The sequence below is a fragment of the Carcharhinus amblyrhynchos genome, chromosome 8 (genome assembly GCF_965287045.1).
Source record: "Carcharhinus amblyrhynchos chromosome 8, sCarAmb.v2.hapA, whole genome shotgun sequence".
Classification (NCBI taxonomy): domain Eukaryota; kingdom Metazoa; phylum Chordata; class Chondrichthyes; order Carcharhiniformes; family Carcharhinidae; genus Carcharhinus; species Carcharhinus amblyrhynchos.
Window position 1 is genome coordinate 62,852,274 of NC_137331.1, and position 23,786 is coordinate 62,876,059.

Sequence of the window (23,786 nt, forward strand, 5' to 3'; positions counted from 1 at the left end):
GGGAAAATCAAATTGGCAAAGGTAGCTATGAGGAAAAATTCAGTGCACATTTGGGGCAGTTTCCTAGAACAATATGTTGTGAATCCAGGGCTCAAGCTACTTTGGATGTGGTCATGTGTAATGAGGCAAGTTTAATAAACAATCTCAAAAGTAAAAAATCCCCTAGGAAACAGTGACTGTAACGTGGTAAAATTTAGCACTCAGTTTCAGAGTGAGAAACTTGAGTCAACTGTGTTATAACTTAACTAAGGATAATTATAAGAAAATGTGAGCAGAGTTGGCTAGAGTGGACTGGAAAAGGAGATTAGCAGGAAATACTGTTGATCAGCAATGGCAGATGTATATGACAATGGAATAAAGATAGAAAAGCAGTGAGGAAGGCTGATTTTAGGAAGGAGATAAATCAAGCGTAGTTAAGCAAGTAAGGATAGTAATAAACAGGAAGAAAAACAATGTGACAAAGATTAGTGGTACGCCAGAGGATTGGGAAAGTTTTAAAAACCAAAAGATGAAATAGAGGGAGAAGGAAAACAGAGGATAAACTAACAAGCAACATAAAATGGACAGCAAGAGCTTCTTTAAATATATGAAAAGGAAGAGAGGCGCTGAAGTGAATATAGATCTGAGAATGAGACTTGGGAAATAGTAGGGAAGTTGAAAATGGCAGAGGAATTAAACAAATACTGTCTGTCAGTCTTCACTGTGGAAGATAACATTCCAAAAATACCAAATAGTTAAGGGACAGAAAAGGGGATGGTGAGAGGAAATAAATACAATAACTATCACTAGAGGAAAAGTACTATAGAAACTAATGGGGCTAAAGGCTGGTACGTCTCCTGAATCTGATGGGTTGCATCCCAGGATATTAAAGGAAGTAACAACAGTTTATAGTGGAAACAGTGCTAGTAATCTTCCAAGAATCCTTAAATTCTGATAAAGTCCCAGATCATTAGAAAACTGCCGATGTAACACCTTAATCAAAAAGGGAGGAAGACAAACAATAGGCTACAGTGAGCTTAACTTCTGTCATTGGGAAAATACTAAGAGTCCAAGGATGTAATAACAGAGCATTTAGAAATGCTTAATATAATTTATTATAATTTTTTTGAAGTGTTAACAAGCAGGATGGATAAAAAGGGAACCAGTAGATGTAATATACTTGAATTTCCAAAAAGCATTTGAAGTATCACATAAAAGGCTACTTAAATACTTAAGAGCCTATGGTGTTGGAGGAAGTATATTTGCATGGTAGAGGATTGGCTAACCAATAGAAAACAGAGTTGGGAGAAGAGGAGCATTTCCAGGATGGCAACCTGTGGAGTGTCACAGGGATCAATGCTGGAACCACAATTATTTACAATATTTATTAATGACTTGGACAAGGGACATGAATGTACTCATCAGGTTTGCAGATGAAACAAAAATAGGTGGTTCTACAGGTTAGGTAAGTGGACAAAAACTTATCAGATGAAATATAATTGAGGGAAATGTGAAGTTATGTACTTGATGGAAAGAATAAAGGAACTGAATATTATTTAAATGGAGAAAAACTTGAACTGCAGCACAAAGGGAGTTGGGGATCCTCATGCATAAATCATGAAAGTTAACATGCAAGTTCAGCAGGTAATTCGGAAGGCAAATGGAATGCTGGCCTTTATTTCAAAGGTAAATGGAGTATAAGAATAGGGATGTCTTGCTAAAACTATACAAGGCATTAGTAACTCCACATGTGGAATGCTGTGAATTGTTTTGGTCCCCTTATCGAAGGGGAGATATAATGGCATTGGAGGCGGTCTGGAGAAGGTTCACTAGGTTGATCCCAGGTATGAGGGATTTTCTTCTGAGGAGAGATTAAAGAGGTTAGGCTGTATTCATTGGAGTTTAGAAGAATGAGCAGCAACCTTATTGAGACATACAGGATTCTCAAGGGGCCTCAGGGTAGATGCTGAGGGGCTGTTTCCCCTTGAGGGAGAGTCTAGGATCTGATGGCATAGTTTCAGAGTAAGGGGATGCCATTTAATGATGTGGAGATGCCGGCATTTAAGACAGAGATGAGGAGGAATTTCTTCTCTGAAGGTTGTGAAATTCTTTGTTAGAGAGCTGTAGAGGTTAGGTCATTAAATTCAAGGCAGAGATAGATATTTAATCAATAACGGAATAAAGGGTTATGGGATTGAGGCGTGAAATTGGAGTTGTGGATTACATCAGATCAGACATGATCTTATTGAATGACGGAGCAGACTTGATGGATCAAATGGTCTACTACTGCTCCTACGTTTTCTGGTCTTATGATGTTGCACCTCCTCAACACATGCTGAAAGGGAAAGCAATTATTGAAGATTTTATGCTCAGCTGTTGGGATAGGCTGAGGAAGCTCATGAGGAAAATGTTAACACAAAATGAATAAATTTTTAAAATTAACAGAAAGTGGCATTTTGAGCAAACCAGTGTAAGGGAACTGGGGCAGATGAGCAACTAAAAAGACAGTTAAAGTGAAATTTTGTATTTAGATTCAACATAGAGCAGAGTGCCACCTAGTGTAGTGACCTTGGCTTAACTAGAATATTCAAAAAAAAAGGAATTGGATCAACCTTGGAGAGATGATAGTGCCTTGGACAGAAGTTGGCAATTATAACCAGCCCTTTGGATGAGACAAGAAACCAAAAAACAACCTGCATCTTCCAGTGGTTTATGTGGAGACTAAAGATATGATAGTGCTATTTGAAGAGAAACAGAAAAGTCTTCACTCAGACTTTAACAAAAAATTGATTAAGTGGTCATTCAGGGCTGTTACTAAATATTCAAAATGTCCACCACAATTTTTTTTACATTATAGTCACTGGATCTAAAAAAACTGCTTATAAAAGTTTTTAAAAGATGTTATATAACAAGCTTCAAATACAAGATTTAGTAAATTATCCAATCAGGTTCGAGAACAGATTCTAATCCAAAAAGACTGAATGACCATTTCCCATTCCTGTACTCAAGTACTCTTCACTTATCAAGTACACCGTAATACATTTTTAATGCCAGGCCTCGATTCTGAAATCAGGTGCAGAGACAGCTCTGGAAGAATTATGCAACATTCTATCACACTCACCAATCTGTACCACGTAAGCTTGAATTAAACAGGAAATACCAATAATTCTGCTAAAATATCTTTCAATGTACAGCTTTGAATTTTGAGTCTCAAATTAGTATCTAAACTTTTCAAAAATAATATTCAGGCACTTCAAACTTTGCACATTCATAACAGATGATCAACTTTACATCAAGTTAGTTAGAAAAGTGAACTCTCTCAACAGCCTAGTGGGCAAAGATACTACATAACAGAATAGCAAGTCTTACAAGCCAAACACTAGACGATCATAGCTTAGGTAGCGAATGATCTTAACAGACGGAACAAATGTCAGAATTCCTGTTTAATCATTTCAAAAGGTTCCTGATAGATTACTAGAGAAGAAAGTGATTAGAATTGTCTTCAATTTCCTCCTTAGCTTGCTGAAACCATCTAAACTCTCAAAAAAACATCCACCTGGACAAAGGTCGTTGCAGGCAGGGTACTGTTGCTCCTGTAACTGTACCCTAGTATGAATTCAGTGAGAAAACTGGGACAAATGGGGAATGACTTTGCAAGTATTGTGTATTAAATTGATGGTGCATTATAATAGCTTCAATTTACAGCTGAAACAAAGCAGTAAACACAAAAAAAACAAACTGTATCACGACAGCAACAACTGCACGATAACAAAGACATAAGTGCAATTCCATGCATCTCAGCCACTGATTTTAACAGTATTGCTTTGAGGAAGAGCTGTGTCAAAGACCAAGTGTTATTTCTCAACTACTCTTGCACATCTAATAATGAGCTCAGTGTTTCCAGCAACCCTGGACACTACCAAAAATTTCCTGGCAACAAGGCATAATGGCTGAGATAACAGGCACCAAAATTATTGTCCCTCTTAGATCTCCAACCCTATACAAGTTCCCTTGTCTATTTGTAAATGGTCAGTAACTGGCAAAGGGCACTTGCACTAACTTTCCTCAGAAACTTGGGAAAATTACAGGCAAATCTATCATAACAGTTGACCAATTAAAGGTCTGAGAGTATTCCTGCTAGAAGATTAAAATATCAATGGTCATAAAGAAAATAAAATCCACGCTAGGATGTTCTGCCCATTCAAATGGTGCAGCATTCATGCCCAAAACTGACTGTGCCCAGCTTCTCAAAGTAGAATATTTTCATGTTAATATGGTAAACTGACTTCAAGGAGTCACATTAAAATAACGAGATTCTGGTTATTGTCACGTGAAGAAGTCCATCTTTTCAAACAAAGTTGTTCTATCTAAGGGAGACACACTGAAATAAAGCTGCAAGGATGCGGGTTCAAGTTACACTCTAGGTCTTGAGCACAAATGTAGGCTGACACGCTGGTGATTGCGAACTCAGTGCAGTAGTAAGGCCCTGTCGACTCTCATGTGGACATAAAAAGATCCCATATATTATTCAAAAAAGAGCAAGGCACTGCCCCTGCCAATATTTATCCTTCAATCGATATCACAAACTAAAACCTGGACATTATCATATTGTTGTTTGTTGAAGCTTGCTGAGAACAAATTGCTTGTCACATTGTCAACATTACAGCAGTGACAACACATTTAGTACTTCATTAGTTGAAAAGCACTTTGGAATATCTTAATCATGAAAGGTGCTATATAAAGGCAAGCCTTTATTTTTACAATAGTCCATACTTGCTCTTATTACAGCTAAAAATGGCAGGGAATGTGGAGAAACATGACATGTTTAAGCAATTGAGGGAAAAAATGATTTAATCATTAAAGGATTCAGCTCACTTCCTGTTTCAACCAATCATGGCTCAAAAATGCATAACATAATTATCTGATGAACAGAATTCTGTTTACCATGTCTACAAGTGCAAACATGTAGGCAACAGAATGGATAGATCAATGTGTACATTAGTTTGTCATATCTCTAATTTGCATTTTGAGACTACACATTAAGAGTTAACTGATATGTATGCCACTTTAAATTACTTGAAATGCAACATTTCATTAGCATATTAATAAATCCTTCCTATGTTAGTAGTGACGGAATAAAGTAGTTCATTATTTATTAATAGACAAAAGTAATTCTAACTGTTGTTTTGTTGGGTTAAATTCAGTAAAATTGCAGCAGCACATTGGCACAGCGGTTAACACTACTGCTTCACAGCGCCAGGGACCCGGGTTTGATTCCAGCCTTGGGTGACTGTGTGTGAAGTTTGCACGTTCACCCTGTGTCTGTGTGGGTTTCTTTCAGGTATTCAGGTTTCCTCCCATGTACAAAGATGTGCAGGCTAGATGGATTAACAGGGTAAATGTGCAGGGTTGGGGCATAGGGCGACAACTGGGCTTGGGCAAAATGATTTAGCAGAAAGTTGGTGCAAACTCAATGGACCGAATGACCACCTTCTGACCATAGAGATTCTAAAACTCTAACAACCATTAGTGATCCCAGCTCGAAGCCTCAATTTAGAAAAACTATTGAATGGTTTTGAAGATCTGTCACTAAATGTGTCTTTTCATGCATCATCGCATTACTTAACCTGTAAACCGATATCTGGGAAAAAGAACGTTAATGAGTTTGAGTATCAAATATTAAATGATTTAGAAAAGATAAACTCAGATTAAGCATTATAGAATGGTTACAGCACAGAATCTGCCATTTGACCTATTATACTGCCTCTCTAAGAACTCAGCTAGTCTCACTCTGCAGATCTTTCCCAATGAAAATTTTCTCTCTTTTGAAGCTTAGATATTTTGTTTTTGGAAAGCTATGGTTAAATCTGTCTCATGCACCATCAGTGCATCCCAAATCTTAACCACCTCACCAAGTAAAGGTTTTTCATATCAACAAAGTTCTTTCACCTATCACCCACCTTAAGTCAGTGTCCTCTGGTTCTCGACCCCTCTGCCAATGGCAACAGTTTCTTTCAATCTACTCTGTCTAAATGCCTCATGATTTTGGACACTTTGATCAAATCTCCATCCAGCCTTCTCAACGAGAACCCTATCTCTTCCAATATCCACATAAGTTGTTCATTCCAGAAACCATTCTTGTGGATCTTTTATGCACCCTTCCGAATGCCTTCACATCTCTCCCTGAAGTCTGCAGCCAGAAATACACACAAAGTTCCAAGTAAGGCCAGTGTTTTCTAGAGGTTCAACATAACCTTCTTGTTTTTGCACTGTGCCCAGGATCTCACATGCTTTTTCAACTACTTTCTCAACTAGCTCTGGCACCTTTGATGATTTGTGTACCTACACCCATGTGTCGCTGTTCATTCAGCCCTTTAAAACCATATTCTGACCTATATCACTTCACACTTCTCTGTATCAAATTTCATCTTCCGTATGTCTGCCATTTTCGTTAGCCTATCTCAAGTAAATTAGAACAGTAAAGTTACAAATCTTACAGGAACTTCTTCCAATTTGTCAGGAGGGGGAATTGCCTACCAAAGGAAATTTGTTTTAAACCACAGAATATAATAAAGTTGGCAAATATTTTGTTGAATTACAAATGGGAAGTTACTTTTGTAGAATTATATAGTAACCTCATTGGGAGACTAGCGTAAGTATGTGAAGTATTTGTTTAATGGGGGCTAATGCCATTGTGTTTCCTTAAGTTCTCTTGGGGTTTCAGAGTAGTTTGACAGGGACAGGGTCATGTGCTTAATGGGAGGAGCCAGACTTGCAGGGGAACCACCTTCTCTTTCATTTTTAAAGCAAGCAGTTACTGCCTGGTTCTGAAAGAAGCAAGGTGTCTCTATTTCTAGAAGCTGTCTAAAAGCTCTAAAATTAGTTAGCAAAACACATGCTATCTGTTTGTACTTAGTTGGCCAGTTTTGAAGAGGGAATTTAAGTCTAGAAGAGGAATACTGCTTGAACTGGAACTCATAAGGCAAGGTAAGCAGTTAAGAATTATATCCTGTCATGTTTAAGTATTATTCAATTCTTAAATGGTAAGCTAATTTATTTGTTTTGAACTTTGTTAAATAAAAGTTGTTTTGATAATGATTCCCTAGTTTGTCAGTAGAATCTTGCCTTGAGTGAAACACTCTATCCTCACATTAATGCCAAAATAGCAAATTGTTGGAGTCTAATCTGATTTCATAGTATACCTTCGGTTTTCTGATCTGGTATCCTAACTATTCAAAGACTTCCTGTTGTGTCCTGATCAATTTCCTCAACAATATGGGACTATGGCCACCTGAATAGCAACATCAATTGCACTTCAAACTATTATGCTACCATGAGGCAGGATAACAGATCAAGTCTAATAGTTTGCATTTAAGAATACCAAATTTGGAATTAACTATATTTATCGCAATCATGTTTGGCTTAAAATTCTAATCTTATTCCATTTAAACTTGGGAGGAAAAATAAATGACGTAAATTCCAACACAATCTAGAGATTGTTTAAACAAATCCTAATTTTTCCTCTCACTTTGAAAATTCTGTCCACTTCTGACCATGTGCCTCATCTCTCAGTTCTACCAAAGCATATTAGAAAAATAAATGACACATCAACAAGCCACAACGCCAAAGACCTGGAATGTTTGAGAGATCAGAATGATTTTGCCAGCTTTGCTCCTCTGATAGTAGTGGTTCTGCAATACACAATCCAAAAGCTCAACAAAACGCTAGGAGTACTTGTTAATATGGAGAAAGAACAGGTGTGATTGAGTTTTATTGCTTTGCTACCAGAGCTACTATGTCAAATTCAAAATGCCAAATTGAAAATTGAATATTAATACAAATGAAAAAATGTACACTTTCATTAGCATGGGGCAAATACAAGAAAGTAATCAAATACACGACAATACATGATCATGCTGCTGGATGAGTCAATGGCATCTAAATTGAATTGTAAATTAGGTTATAGAAATGATACAGGTCCCATTTATTTGTGAAAGCATTTAATCAACTAACATTACTTTTTTTTATAAAATGCATTTTCCCCTGAATCTAATGCTGAAACACAGACTTTTGATACAATTTGTAATTTATTTAGATCTACATTGAAAAACAGTTGTCCATTTCAGCATAAGCAAGCAGTAGAAAACCTCAAAAAAACAGTGCACTACTGTTTCCTATTTCAAAAACATTCACTGGTATCTGGAAGTCATAACTCATCATTTGAGAGAAAAGAAACAGCGGGGCCAGTTAGCAGTTGTGCATTTAAGAGCATACAGAAGTAATTCAATGATGGCTGGTTAGTAAAACAGTTGCTAAAACACACAAGGCACTGTCTACCACAACTGGATACTTACCACACTCGGTGGAGTTTCAGATTGTAAAAGCAGTTGTGCTGAGACATTTTGCCTAAGTCAAATCTTTAAAACAGCTAAGCAAACCGTACTGTAAACTTTAGAACCAGCATATTGGTGGTCAGGAAATATTCACAGCAACAGGTTGCATTTGTGTAACCTGGTTTTCGTAGGAGTTTTGTAACATCAGCTATTTGAGAAACAAAATTTTTAAAGCTTACTCCATAAGTTTTCAATAGCAACAATTCAAAGAGCTTGAGGTAACTCATCACCTAAAATGCTTCAACATACAGATAATCTAAAATTTGTTTTCTTTAAAAAAAAATCTTTAAGAGACAGTACCTATACCTATCATCTGATTAAGAGACATTGGGGTGGAACATGAAGGTCATCTAATGGGAAATAAAATAATTTATTTATACCTTGCCAATCAAAACTGTTACCTGCAACTGGCATTTTTAACAGTAACTTGGTTGGTGACAAATGAAAAGGAACATAATCCTTGCTTTGCACCAGGAATGAGATGAATGTGGCGTTTCAGTAGATTGCAGAGAGACGGATGGCCAACATTGCTTGAATGAGTTGAGGTAGGTCAAAGAACGTGAGGAAAGATAGCCACACAGTCTCCAAACTTACAACATTTTTTCCTTTATTCTTTGGTGGGATGCGGGTGTTGCTGACAAGGTCAGTATTTGTAGCCCCTCCTTAATTGTCCTTGACCTGAGTGGCTTACTTAGCCATTGCAGAGGGTGGTTAAGAGCTAATCATATAGGGGATGGAAATCTACCATCAGCAAAAAGAGATTAGTGAACAAGAAAGGAATCAACAATGGATGATAGCTTCATTGTCACCATTATTGAGACTAGCTTTCAATTCCTGATTTATTTGTATTTAAATTCCACCACCAAGGTGAGATTTGAATCCATGTCTCCAGAGAATTAGCTTGGGCCTCCGAATTATTAGTGCACTAATAGTACCACTATACCACAACCTCTCACATGGTTATATGGTGTTTTTGACATAATGAAACACCACAAGATGCATCACAGGAGCATTAATAAACAAAGAATGACAATGAGCCATAAAGGCAATATTAGGTCAGATGACCAAATGCTTTAAGAACATCTCAAAGGACAGAGGTAGAGAGATGGAGAGGTGTAGGAGGGAACTTCAGATTTTAGGGCCTAGGGAACTGACTTCACAATCACCAATGGTGGACCAATGATTTGGAACACACAAAGGGACAGAATTAGATGAGTGCAGATCTCTGTGGGTTGTGGAATTGAAGGAAATTATAGAGATGAGGGGTAAAGTCATAGTGGGATTTGAAAACAAGAATGGGAATTTTAAAGATATTGTTTGATTGGGATCCCATGTAGGTCAGCAAGCACAAGAATGGGATGTGCTAAGACACAAGTGTCCGAAGCTTTTATGACCAAGTTCAGAGAGGGTAGAATGTAAGAGACCAGCCAGAAGTGCATAATGAAGATTACAAAGTCATGGATGAGGTTTCTGCAGATGATCTGAGAGGGGGCAAAGTCAAGCTATGTCACAGAGGTGGAACATCATGCTCTTAGAGATGACACCAACAAGATCAGACGTTCATCTCAGAATCATGTGTGACACCAGGTTGTAACAAGACTGTCTTAATCTCTGACTCGATTCCCCTCCTTGGTAATAGTCTGTCATTAGGGAATGGAGCTTGGGAGTGGGAACCAAAAACAATGACTTGAGTCTTAACAGTATATAATTGGAGGAAACGTCTGCTCATCCAGTACATAATTGTACAGAGGATGTCACTTTAGGATTTTGACCACTGTGCTTTCAGTAATGCTGGTGATTCAGAAGTCAGTTGGATGAGCATTGAACGAATATTCATTGGATCAGTCATGAAGAAATGATGCCAGGGTTTAGAAAGAGAAGTTTGGAGATCTGATTCGAGATATGTTGAGTGCAAATTTCTTGAGAAGGAGAAAAGGGTTGGAAGGAAATATGCAGATATGGTTTATCATGAAGCAGAGGACATGATGTGTCGTCAGTAGGATAGAAAGGGAATTAAGGAAGCAAATAGGCTGCTAGAACATGTGAAGACTCAGCTCATTGGAGGAAATGCTGGAAGTTTGCTGGGTAGAAAACAGTCAAGATTAAGTCACAAAAGCAGCACACACAGACAGCTTCAATAATCTATACAAAAAGGTTCACTTAACACAAAAAGGATATGAGCAAAATTGAAGGCATAAATGTAACTACAGATAAACAGCATATTCAACACTTTTTAAGCACAGTTGTGTTTTCACATGTACTTTAGTTGGAATGTTCAATCCAGAATATTAAATATATAAAAATAATCTACCTTAGGATTTGCATGCTGAAAGTGATAGCCATTTCAACCACATGTTAATTCGTAGATTTTCTTCACGTTTGCCTAAAACAATGCCAAGTTGCATGTTTTTTTTTAAACCAAGCAAACCTCAAGCAATATACGTGTTGGAAATTCCATTGCATGATTCACAGTGTCATGGTAAACAATTCACAATGCATACTTTAATAACTTTCTACACTTTAACAACCATTAATACGCAATTATACATGTTATGGATACTCAGACTGCAATTACACACTGCCATAATTTACATACATCACTCACCTGATGTTGGGCAGGCACTTGTTGCAATGTGGCCTTAGGTGAAGAATGTTGTGACTGTACCCATGGCTGATGTTGATGAGATGTAGGAGAAGTTTGATGATGCACTGTTGGATGCTGTTTCACAGGTGGACAAGTTGGCAACTGAGGCTGAAAAGGCTGATTTGGGTGCTGCTGGCCAGACATTAGACGTTCCTGCATTACCTGATCGGCATGATTCCCACTGGGACCCAGTGCACCGACTGGTCTTGGAAGGCTGCCAATATCCCTTGGTACAGAAGGGCTCATGTACTGTTGTGTCTGCATGCTTCTGGGACCAATGCTCCTCTGTCCAAGTCCCATGGTACCTGGGGACTGATGTGATTGTTGAGGCAGGGGCATGCTTGAATAGCTTCCAACCTCCAACTGCATTCCAGCACTGCCTGGCCTAACCTGTGGTGGAGGGGTACCTGCTGGGTTACTCATAGCTTTCATAGGTGACATTGGAGGTGGAGAAGCATAAGTTCCCTGAGACTGTGTGGGGTGCATAGTTTGTGCATTAATTTGGTTAAGTGGGCCACCTGGATGTATAGGCTGCTGGTGCATTAGTCCTTGGCTGGTGCCAGGTGGGAATGCCACAGTATTTGGATAGCGGGGTATTGACTGGTTCACAGATGGGTTATTATTAAGGCCTAGGTTTTGATTGATCCCTGTATTACTGTTAACTAATCCCTGATTAATGTTACTATAAGGATATTGTGAATACTGCCCTGAGCTACTTACAGATTGTGAAGGTACTGCTTGGCTACGTGAGCTAAAGTTTAAATTTTGTTGCCTGTTACTGGTTTGTTGAGAAGGGTTAGGGGAGAATCTTGGACTGTGAGCAATGGAATCTCCATGGAGAGAATTGGGGGGAGGGGGATGGGGATGGTATTGCTGGGTTGGAGTGTGACGTAAGGAAGGACCCATATTGGGGGTTTGTTGAGGCATGTGAGATAAGTGGCCTGGTCCTGAAGTTCCCATGAAAGGATTTCCCTGACTGAGGGCCTCTTGACCCTGAGTGAACTGATTCACCCTCTGCTGCTGTGGCTGGTTGTGCTGTTGCAAAGAATAATCACTACGTGTCAGGTAACTCCCCAGCTGTTGCATATGCTGAGCATGCCCTTGCCCTTGAGGTGGAGGCTGTGGTTGCTGCTGTTGCTGGAAGGTAGGTCGGATCTGGTCTGGCACCTGGACAGCACGTGGTCCCCACATGGAGCTGCTGTCTACAAATTGCTGTCCACACCTTTCGGTCTGCATAGTTGGGTACACTCCCATCTGAGCACCACTGTGAGGGACTGGCGGAACTGAGGGGTTGTGATACTGTGAGTGAGGCGATGCCATGCCATTCCCAGGAGTATTACCGATCATTCGATTAGGCTGATCTACCAGGTGTATTTTCTGCTGTTCAAACGGACCAAAATGATCATAGTGAGCCAGCTTAGTTTGAGTCTGAGTGGGTGGGGGATGATGAAGGGGAGATTGCATGGAGCCAAATCCTTGATCCATGGGTAGTTGTTGCCCAAGAGCATTCACTGGATTCTCTGAAAAACCACATTCTCCAAGACCTTCAAGCCCTTCACTGAAAATGTTCCCATCATCACCAAACAAACTCAGCATACCAGGATCTGCCATCTTCCTTGTGCTCACAACTCTCCTAGTGGCACAAAAAGTGAACTATTCTGTGCTTCACTTCACCGCTTCCCTTCAAGGTGTACGTCCTCAAAGCTTTAAATCCTATAACTAATCTCCTGCATGTCACTCCACATTTCCTTAATTCTTTTGGACAATTCAGTGTCAGGCAAAGTCTGGATAGAAGTCCTAGGGAGAAAATGAAAACAAAATAAAATTGGGGACAAATGGGATGAATAATGTGGCACACACAAAGACAATCAATAAGGTCACATTAAGATGTTCCCTTCCCTCTATATAAACTGACACAAAGAGCTTTCTAGGAAGTTTAAAAAGTTAAGACTGTAAAATTGAGTAACACATACAGTTTGTACCAAGAGTATCCTACACAATGTATTATTCATAATCAGTGCAAGCACTAACCTGACCCATTAATTCATTCTTCATTACTCTCTTCGGTTCTACATTCCTGGTTGCAAAAGAACAAAAGAACACAAACTGCAGCCACAGCAGCTGCCATCACACCAGGCAAGCAGCTGTATGAATACAGCAGAACACTCCATCTGCTACAGTAAGGCCGAGTATACATACCAACCTCCTCCATTGCGTTCCTAACCTCATCATCCTTGAAAGCAACATAATCAAACAGCTAAGCAGAAATACATAGATGATAAAATTCAAAGCGTGCACAGGACTGCATTCTATTAAAACTAATTCACATAAGTAGTATACCTTAAACAGTAGAAGTTGGTAAATGCATAGCCCACAACAGAAAATAAAACTTAACCTTTATGTTGATTGTACAGAAGTATTGATCCAAGTACATCCTTAGATTTATAATTGGACATGCATTTATTCAAACTCAACTGTTACTAACATTGTAATTCACTGTCATCCAACTGGCATTTCGGTATAAACCTTTGACAATTGTACATTTGATAACTTGAAGTTAAAGTCCAACAAGTGTAAATAAATCAGTGTTTTCGCCCCTCCAACGACATGCCAAAAACGAATGGAGTAGCCAAAACAATGGATTTACAGATTCCAGGCCACATTTTCAAAATGATCTGACAAAGGAAGCACAGCCACAGGGTTCATCACTCACCCTGAGGCAAACAGATTACCAGTGATGTAACAAGCTCCATTTGTGACTAAGTGCGTATTCCAGCTGGAGTGTCTGGCAGATTATTCTTTCACCATTCAGACAAAGCTAAACAGCAGGATGACCATTTAGTAGGGCATCCCAACCTCCACAAAGTTAAAACTATCGAAAATGTCCCCACAGAATATCAAAAAGAGAGAAGACTGAAGAATATTGTAATGAATTACCCCTTTTCGTTTTGTTTTACAGCTACATTCTAAATCTCATCAGGACCAAGTTAGTACTTGCAGCTCCACTTCAATTAATCTGAAATAGACTCCATTTCTTGGTCAAGAGTTAAATATTTTCACCCCACCCACTCTTTCTAATCAGCAAAGAAGATATTTATCAACCCAAACTACTTTCCCACTAGTTTGGGCAAAGAGCATCAACATCTATCTGACACTGTACATTGCTCAACACTATTTCAGTGCATCATGGTCAGCTATGACATTCACAAGTACAATTACACAGCATGAAACAAAGCAGCTTCAGAGCCATCTGCTCCTACTGACCTATTTTTTTATTGAAGTGCAATGATCCTTAATCACTTGCACTGGAGGGAAGGGATGTTTTCACATAGAAAACCATACAAATTTAGAAATTACACATATTTTTGCAAGCTCTCCTGTCTAAAAGGATGGAGAAGAAACAACAAACAGTCTCATTTTACCCTTTTCTTTGTACAAAGCCAGCAATTTAATCACAACATATTTCAGTAAACTGCACATTATCCAGAACACTCTCAACTGGAATTCACTAGGAATCAGAATTTAACAGCTCAATTATTTTTTGTAAAAGACTTTCAATATTCAGATAATGCAGTCTTTAAAAAAAAATTATAAATCTGCAGAAGTTGTTCTGGAACTTTAAATTGAAATTGTTAAATGATTGGGTCAGTTTTGATTATTTTACCTGAGCAAAGATATACCGCATTTTTCTTGGGTCCACAGTAATGCAACACCCTGTTAATTGATATTTTTTATCTAACCAGTAACACACATTCCCCAAGAAAACTGGACAAAAAAATTTTACTGTATTTTACTATGTCAGTCTAATACAAAGAAAGTGGATGAAGGAGGAGCCAATAAGGGTGAAGGGGGACCCAATTTCATTATCAACATCCTAGTGATCGCACTGCATCAAGTGACCTCCAAGCAATTACATCTGCTTATAAAGCAGAGATTAAATTAATAGAAGACAAGGGGTGGGACCCAATGGCTACATGCTGAGGCATGGAAGAAACAGTCACAAATTAGTATTAACATACATTTTCCCTCATAGTTGAGGTAGTCATTGATAAACAAATCCGGTCTTTTTTCATTATTTTCTACTTAAAACATCTTAAGAGGCTTGACCTAGCATATTTCTGCGAATGGGGTTGTTTATGAGATTGCTGATTGTCCCCACAATGCTCAAATAGGCTTTTCTTACGGTCATCATTACATTCCCTTTTTCCCCTCCACAACCACTCACTGTAGCCATAATAATTTATCTGTTCCTCTTTCGCAGCATAGCATAGTGTACGTGATTGGGGGCAACTTATCCATCAGGAATAAACTGCAGTACAAAGACAGGCTGAGTGTCACAGGATATAAGTGGGCAAAGGTCACAGCAGTAGTTTTGCATGGGGCTCTGGCTGGTACACATATGCATGGTTGCCTCTTTCTGTCAATACTATACTGCAATTAATCAAGAACATTAATTATATATAATCTACCTCAAAAGTAAATTGAATACAAGGATGTTGCCTAGGCCAGGAATTACACTTGTATGCTAAATGTACTGGCCTGCTTCTGGAATTTGTACAGCTGCATTCTATTCAACACCCTCAACCCCTCCTCCTATTACTCATACTACCATAGGCCTTAGTTGCCATCATAACGAAACTCATTCAACAGCTCTTGAAACAAGGGCTCTTATGGAAACCTAAATCCCTGCTCAATTTCTACGTTTGATTTGAACCCAATAGTTAGTATAGAATATAAAAGGGTTCTAAAATAAAACTTATAACTGTTGCTAATTCACATACACACCTACCATTAAAAATTCCCCTTTGATACCATCCCACTAAAATCATTGAGACCTACTTTCTGTGCATTTTACAAGTTTCAAGCTCAAGTATAACAATTTTAATTGCCATAACACAAGAAAGAATATTAAAACAGATTACAGCAAAAGCAGTTTGTGCTATTCTCACAACTGACTGACAAAAACAATGAACTAGCTTTTATATAGGTGTTCAAAGCCAATTTCTGACTGCATTACATCACTGCATGTTGCCGTATTACATCCTGATTTCAATTTTTAACAAGGGCCTTTAAAACATTTCTGTTAAGGGTAGAATAGCCTGAACTAAGCATACTCCCAGGATTTATGCATTGTGCTGCCCAGATTTGGGTCAGTCACAGGACAATGTTAAATTACCAGTTTGACGCATGTAGTCTCCATTCTGAATTCATAACAGACATGTGTCACCCTGATAAACCTTAAACGGTGCACACATTTAACCCAGGCCAATATTAGGTCAAGGGTGAGCATTTTAATCTCAAATAAATGAACTTATATACAGCTAACCATAACAACTGAGCTGTAAATAATCCTCAAAGTAATTCATACAAATGCTAGAATATATAAACTTGGCTGTTTTTCCACTGCCAAATTCTCTACAAAAGATGGAAAAATGTTGATAGTTGGATATATCAACACAAAAAGCCCGTAGCAAATTCTATATAAATGGGTACATATGACCATAACCTAGAACTTTAGCTGAAACTTATTTGTTGTCCTTCCCCTCTCCTTTCAGTGGTAGGTTCATACATTCTTTTTGTCAATTGGGCATGTTACGTAGTCAGGGAGGGAAGTCATGTCAAGATATTTGAAAACACATCCATATCCCTTTTTGCACAATTATACCATCATCACACACCCTGCACCACCACAGTTCCCTACCCACTATCCCAAGAGATGTAAAAGTAGATCAATATATTGTATTCATTGCATACTTACATCTCCCTAGAGATATAAACATATAATGAAAAGCAAAATACTGCAGATGCTGGAAATCTGCAATTAAAAACAAAAAATGCTGGAAAATCAAGCCTGGTAGTGTCTGTGGAGAGAGAAACAAAGTTAATGTTTCAAGTCTGAGGACTCTGCTCTTAACACTAGAAGGAAATTGAGCAAGGTCCAATGTATTAGCCATCCAAAATCTTTAGTGATCTCTGGTTCCCAAAAATGTGCTTCAACATCCCTCCTCCAAAAAAAGTTGCAGGACATTCATTACAGATAATTTCTCAGAAAAAAACTTACTTACATACATTCTGCATCAAGTCAAGACTGTTCTACAGGGTGGCTAATAACATCACTTGTTACTTAACACCCTCAGCTTTCCATTAAACCACCGCTCTCTCTCTGCCTCCCCCCAACCCCCACAGGAAAATTCACTGCTGCATAGTTGTAATGTTAAATGGGCACCTTAAGTGCCATCCTGCAATCATTTGAAATTTCCCCAGCTGAGTTACTGAAAACATTTACTGGAACATCAACAATCGGTTTCCTTCTATAAACCCTTGAAACTAGCCAACACCTTTTCATTTGATTTCATTTACTTTTACCTGTTACATGGGCAAGATTCAGTGGTTAAAAATGGATACCAAATACATGTCTAACTGAAATCTCATCCCCTTGTTAGTATTCATAATTTTGCACGAGTTATCCAGCAACGGTCCATTTAATTAATGGAGGTACTTTCAACATTATCTTGTTCACTTTCCATTACCTGTTCTAGATGCATTGTGGTTTTCCTAACAAGTTTTTCCACCCAAAAACCTAAAATGCCTCTTTTTGCCAAAGTTAGTGAAGGTGCAGTTTCCAGCTTACCTATCAAAGTGAACCACTTAACATTAACAAAAGACCTGTGTTCAGATGCTGACAAACTGTGAGAATAATCTAGTAATTGTAAACCTGTCTTTTTTTTAAAAAGGCAAGAAAATCTGACTGAGCTTTGTATAAATATGCACACACAAAATATAAGTAAAATCCTGAGAAGCAAGCAGTTAAATGGGTGGCAAATCTGCAACCCAAATATAAAGAGATATAACATTAATTCTAAGGGAGTTGCGGTTATTGATTTTAATGCAAGTTCAAGGTCATCCACAATGGACCAAACAAAACAGTGTATATTCTAAATGATAGAAAGCTAGAAACTGGAAGAACAGAAAATCACTAGAAATTAATGGGCATGTACAAAAAGGAATTTAAAGGGTAAATGCTATGCTATCTTGAAGGGACTGAAAGTATAAAACTTTGTTTAGACAGCATCTAGAATGTGTATCGCACCTTGAGGAGGATATAGTGGCCTCTGAGTTAAATTTTTTTGAACTCCATTCTTAAAGTTACAAAGCCAATGTCCAGAATGGACCAGACTAACCCAAATCCATTCCTTGCTTGCTCCAAAAACCAAAATCAAAATCCAATTGAATCCAACTCAAGGTCCCCACAAGGGAGACAAACAAGATCCAAGCTAACAAGATGACGCATTGCACCCCATCTTGGCTTGATCTGACGCTTGTATTGCGTCCCATCTTGGCTTGATCTTAGCCAAAAGGCTGAGAAGCAATTTGTTGCAGTGCAGCTTCACCAGTACAACAGTGGTGCCAAAAGGGTTAAATTGAAAAGAGGTGCCTTGGGTATAGAAGATCTAATTAAAGTGTGTAAGATGATTAATGGATTTGATAGAGAGAAAAAATATTTCCTTCAGTGGGGGGATTTAGAGTAGACTGAGAAAAAGGAGCATAACGTCAAAATTGGAGCTCGACTGCTTAGAAGTGAAATCAGGAAGCACTTATTCATAAAAAGAAAAATGGAAATCTGGAATCCATCCTCCTCCCAAAAAAAAATGAGGCAAATCCAATAAAAATGTCAAACTGAGATGAGACTTCTGTTAGGCAAGGGTATTAAGGGTTTTTTTTTAATTCATTCGTGGGACATGAGCATCACTGGCTGGTCAGCATTTATTGTCCATTCTTAGTTGCCCTTGAGGTGGTGATGGTGAGCTGCCTTCTTGAATCGCTGCAGTCCATGTTCTGTGGGTTGACCCACAATGCCATTAGGGAGGGAATTCCAAGATTTTGATCCAGTGACTGCGAAAGAATGGCTATATATTTCCAAGTCAGGATGGTGAGTGGTCATGGGTTTGGAAGGTGCTAAGGATCTTTGATGAATTGCTGCAGTGCATCTTGTAGATAGTACACACTACTGCTAATGAGCACCAGTGGTGGAGAGATTGAATGTTTGTCGATGTGATGCCAATCAAGTGGGCCGCTTTGTCCTAGATGGTGTCAAGCTTCTTCTGTTGTTGGAGCTGCACTTATCCAGGCAAGTGGGGAGTATTCCATCACACACCTGACTTGTGCCTTGTAGATGGTGGATAGTCTCTGGGGAGTTAGTAGGTGAGTTACTCGCTTCAGCATTCCTAGCCTCTGACCTGATTTTATAGCTACTGTGTTTATGTAGTGAGTTCAGTTGGGTTTATGGTCAATAGTAACCCCAAGGATGTTGACAATGGGGGAGTCAGTGATGGTTACACCACTGAATGTCAAAGGGCAGTGGTCAGAGTGTCTCTTATTGGTGATGGTCATTGCCTGGCATTTGTGTGGCATGAATGTTGCTTGCCATTCGTCAGCCCAGCCTGGATATTGTCCAGATCTTGTTGCATTCGAACATGGACTGCTTCAGTATGAGTTGTTGCGAATGGTGCTGAACATTGTGTAGTCATTGGCAAACATCCTCACTTTTGACTTTATGATAGAGGTAAAGTCAGTTAAATACAGTTAAAAGACATTGGTCATTATCCACCTGAAGAAATGCTGGTGTTGGACTGGGGTACACAAGATGAAAGGTCACACGACACCATGTCATATTCCTGTAGGTTTATTTGAAATCACAAGCTTTTGGAGTGCTGCTCCCTCGTCAGGTGAAGTCCTCAAGGAGCTACAAGGAGCAGCACTCCAAAAGTTTGAGATTTCAAATAAACCTATTGGACTATAACCTGGTGTTGTCTGACCTCTTATATTATCTAATTGAACAGCAGAACAGGCCTGCAAGGTTGAATGGCCAATTCAATATAGGTATATAAACCAGCAACTAATCAAGTCAAATTATACACTGCTGCTTGCTCTCTTCATTATTAAGGTTTTCTTAAGCACTCATCACAACAGATGCAGACTGCACTAGCTGATATGTGGCTCCACCCCATCCTGCTGCAACTCTAGTTGCCAAGTTTGCTATAAACCTGAGGAAGTTATCCAAAAACACTTTCTCCAAAACCAATTACTGTCTCCTAGAAGCCAAGAGGAGCACTAAAGAAGCTAGACACTCACATTCAGCAATCATGCAAATAGTCAAGCTTTAAATTCAAGAGTGCCTGACTATTTAACTGGGTATCTCATCACCACAGGAATGTGCTTAAACAGGCTCTAAGTTATTTTTTTAAAATCAGCACTGGGAGCCTGATGACCAGATAACTAGAGGCCCATAGTCGGTGTCGAGGGAACATTTTAGGCTGTCCCTCTCAGCTATATCACATGTTGTGTGGCTGGAGTTGCAGATTACAAGAAGCTGTGATCTAGTAGAATCAACTGGTCAGCTTTGGCTGCATCAACTGATAGTGCTGACAGAAAACTACGCTTAAACAAAAATGCTAACAGCCTCACTCACCCCAACTCTGAATTAAGAATTGAACTTTTGATCTTTGTCTTACAAGACCAGTGCTCTAACCAGAGCTATTGAGGCAACATCTCACATCCCTTTAATCTTCAAATACTGCACAATTTTAAGTAGCATGGAACACAAGTAATCCAGGTTACACTGTATTCCCATACGCATGAATGGTTTTTATTCTATGTTTTACAAACTAAAGCTATCATCACTAAAAGCCATGTTGTTTATCCAAAATGCAACTAGTGCATCATAGAACCACAGAGCATCTCTATTCCCTCCAATTACTGCTGCTCCTTCTTCCCTCACCCAACACACAGAATGTCATTCAATTCATCATTGATTGTACTGCTTCTTGAACAGTATGAATATGCATAATACTCCATATTGGTTTTCCATCCATTTCATTTGGAAAAAAATATAAAACTGCAGTCTAATTTTGTTTATATTTTCTATGAGGACTCAAGCTTACAGTGTGACAGTTCTGCATTACAAAACAGTGTTTCCTCACACGATTAATTATACAAATACAACTTGCATTTAATATAGCACCATAATGGAGCAAATGTTCCCAGACACTTCTTACTAATTATAAGAATATATTTAGAGAGGTGATTAAAAGCTTGGTCAATAATGTGGGAGTTCAAAGATGAGTAGGGATTGGGGATAATGAGAGGGACAGGGAGGGAATTCCATAACATAACACCCAAGTAGCCAAATATCAGTTATCAATGTTTGGGAGGGGAAGATGCACAAGAAGTCATAATCAGTACAACTAAAAGTTGTTGGGGATGAGGGGGAAAGAGAGAGCTTTAGGGGTGAACTTACAAAGATAGGGAAATATAAAACCAGAATTGATTTAGACACAAGGATGGGAACATTAAGACGACAGACTTAGAACTTCTGTCTAAAAAAAGTCTTTAAAGTACATATTGCATTAAAAAGTTTAAAGTATTAAAAAAACTCCAAGATCAAAAACTATTTTGTCCACAAAATAAAAACTTATATCAAGGTTCAAGTACTTTTTCCTACTTGAGAGGAGCAGAAACCTGAGCAGAACATGCAACGTGTTTCATTTGAGGTAAGATGTATCTTCCTTGTAATACTTGTTATATGAAACACCACCTAAAATATCTCTATATATCTTTATCTCATTCATTCCATTTTAGGCACAACTTTGATTCCATTTATTACAGCAGAATTAAGGGTTCAGGATTAAAACAGAGCTGCCTGCATACAAGAGTAGCAGAAAGCACAAGGAAAACATCTCCTGTAGTTGCATACAAAATCAAGTATTTTCATTTAGGCTCCAATTACAAAACCAAGGAAATAGCCTGAAATATTTGGTCTGTTAGCACAGAGACTTATAACATAACAGGTGCATGAACTGGAAGGTGATACAGTTCAAAGGCGCTTTAATAACATTTTCAATTAAGATGCAAAACATTTAATATGATGCATGGTAAATTTATCAGAAATTATTCCCTTTCCTTAACAGAACTAAAATGACATGAAAGCCAAAATTGGGCCTCAGCAAGTACCTGTTTCAGCAGTAAATAAGGTATGATATAATTGGCTGATATTCACATCACTATCATAATAGCTTTAGAATGATTTCAAATCCATCTACTTCAAAATAATTTTCTTTTCAACAAGTTACTGATTAAAGAATAGGAATTACATTTTGATAATCCATATAAAAAGCAGATTTTGTACAACTTTGCATTGTTAAAATCAACTCTCCCCAAGATCTGACTTTGGCACAATGGCAATATTGGAGGAACAATTTGGTTACGACACCAAACAGCTTGTAAACATTATTTTGTATAAAATCAAAGACAAAGTAACATATGAAGGAAAAATAAACTGACTTATGTTGTTACACTTGATACCAATTTGGCAACAAATTCATAGCGTAATCAAAAAAACTTGGTTAAATTTGTGACATACTATCACAAATTGGCTTTGCTCCAACACCACTGCTCAAATCTGTGTAAAGTGGTACAGTATATATAGAAATAGATCTACCTATTTAGTGGTGTGATACTTTCAGGCTGGTTGACTTGCATGATAAATTTCAAGCACCTCTTGTAATAGTAGCTCTAAGTATTACAGAATCTACATGACTTGAATCTGACCATTTTCGTGGATTTGGCAAGTGGAAACATGGGAATACCGATTTGCATGTTGGTAACATTTGATCACAAATTGTCTTTATTTTAATAATTTTATTGGTGCCACAATTAGGCTTACATTAACACTGCAAATGAAGTTACTGTGAAAATCCTCTAGTCGCCACACTCCAGGAGACTTTAGCATGGCCAATGCACCTAACCAGCACTTCTTTCGGACTCTGGCTCTGTGAGGCAGCAGTGTGCTATCGTGTCACCATTTTATACCAAAAATATAAGCCTTTCATTTTCGTGCATCTATTTTCTATTTTCCCTCACTTTGATTTTGTTGCTCATAAATATGCAAAGCATACACTGATTTGAAAACATAAGGAAATGCACATGGATGTTCTGAAAATTACAAGTGATAAGGAAAAAAAACAGATGGATGGAGAAGCAGATTGAGCAGCTTTACCAACATAAAGGGTAAATCTCAGAAGCATCTGGAAGAATCTACTTCAAACACATGAGAATATATCTTTGTTCTAATCTACTAAAAATATTGCAGAACATCCAGATTCTGGATTTCATTTTTGTTTTCTTTTGCCTCCTTACACCTTCTCATCCCAACCAAAGCCGGGAAAACCTATTCTAATGCAACTGCTGACAAGCATTCAAGACTAACCAGTGATTTAAGATTTCCTCTGCTCTAGATAAATGCTTCTGCCACCAACGCAGCCAACATTAAGAATTCACCAGATGGGGAAATCCACATATAAACCTTATTCCCATGCACAGAGGCACCACACGTAATTTAAAATTACATCAATGCATTATACAAATATTCATAATATCAAAATAACAAATAAAAACATCTTCCTTTTACTGGAACAGAATGCTGAAACAACGTACTGCACCACATGTGGAGCCAAGGAGCAGATGAGGGAGAAAACCAGTGTTCAATCCAAAAGTCTATCTGGTTTAAGTCCTAACTATATCATGGATTTAAGCCACTTCAAGTACACAATGGAAAATGGCACTAGGTGTTGGCCACGAAGAGTGGGGGTAGTGGGGGTGGCAGGGGAGGTGTCAGGGCAATTAGAAAAAGGGAATAGAATGAATTTTAGGCTATTCTTGCACTTTCAGTGGCCTATGCAAATGGTAATGGGTGGAAGCCATGAGTAGCTCAT

General features: G+C 38.3%; 1 protein-coding gene across 3 annotated transcripts in view; it reads right to left on the reverse strand.

The window, feature by feature from the left end:
- chd7 (chromodomain helicase DNA binding protein 7) overlaps window positions 1-23,786 on the reverse strand; it is a 249,444-nt gene that overhangs the window by 206,921 nt on the left and 18,737 nt on the right. For all 3 annotated transcript variants that reach the window (XM_080194190.1, XM_080194188.1, XM_080194189.1), the window contains exon 2: window positions 10,978-12,813. In XM_080194190.1, coding sequence (XP_080050316.1) covers window positions 10,978-12,627 — 1,650 coding nt within the window. In that variant the 5' untranslated portion in view covers window positions 12,628-12,813. The remainder of the gene's footprint in view (window positions 1-10,977; window positions 12,814-23,786) is intronic.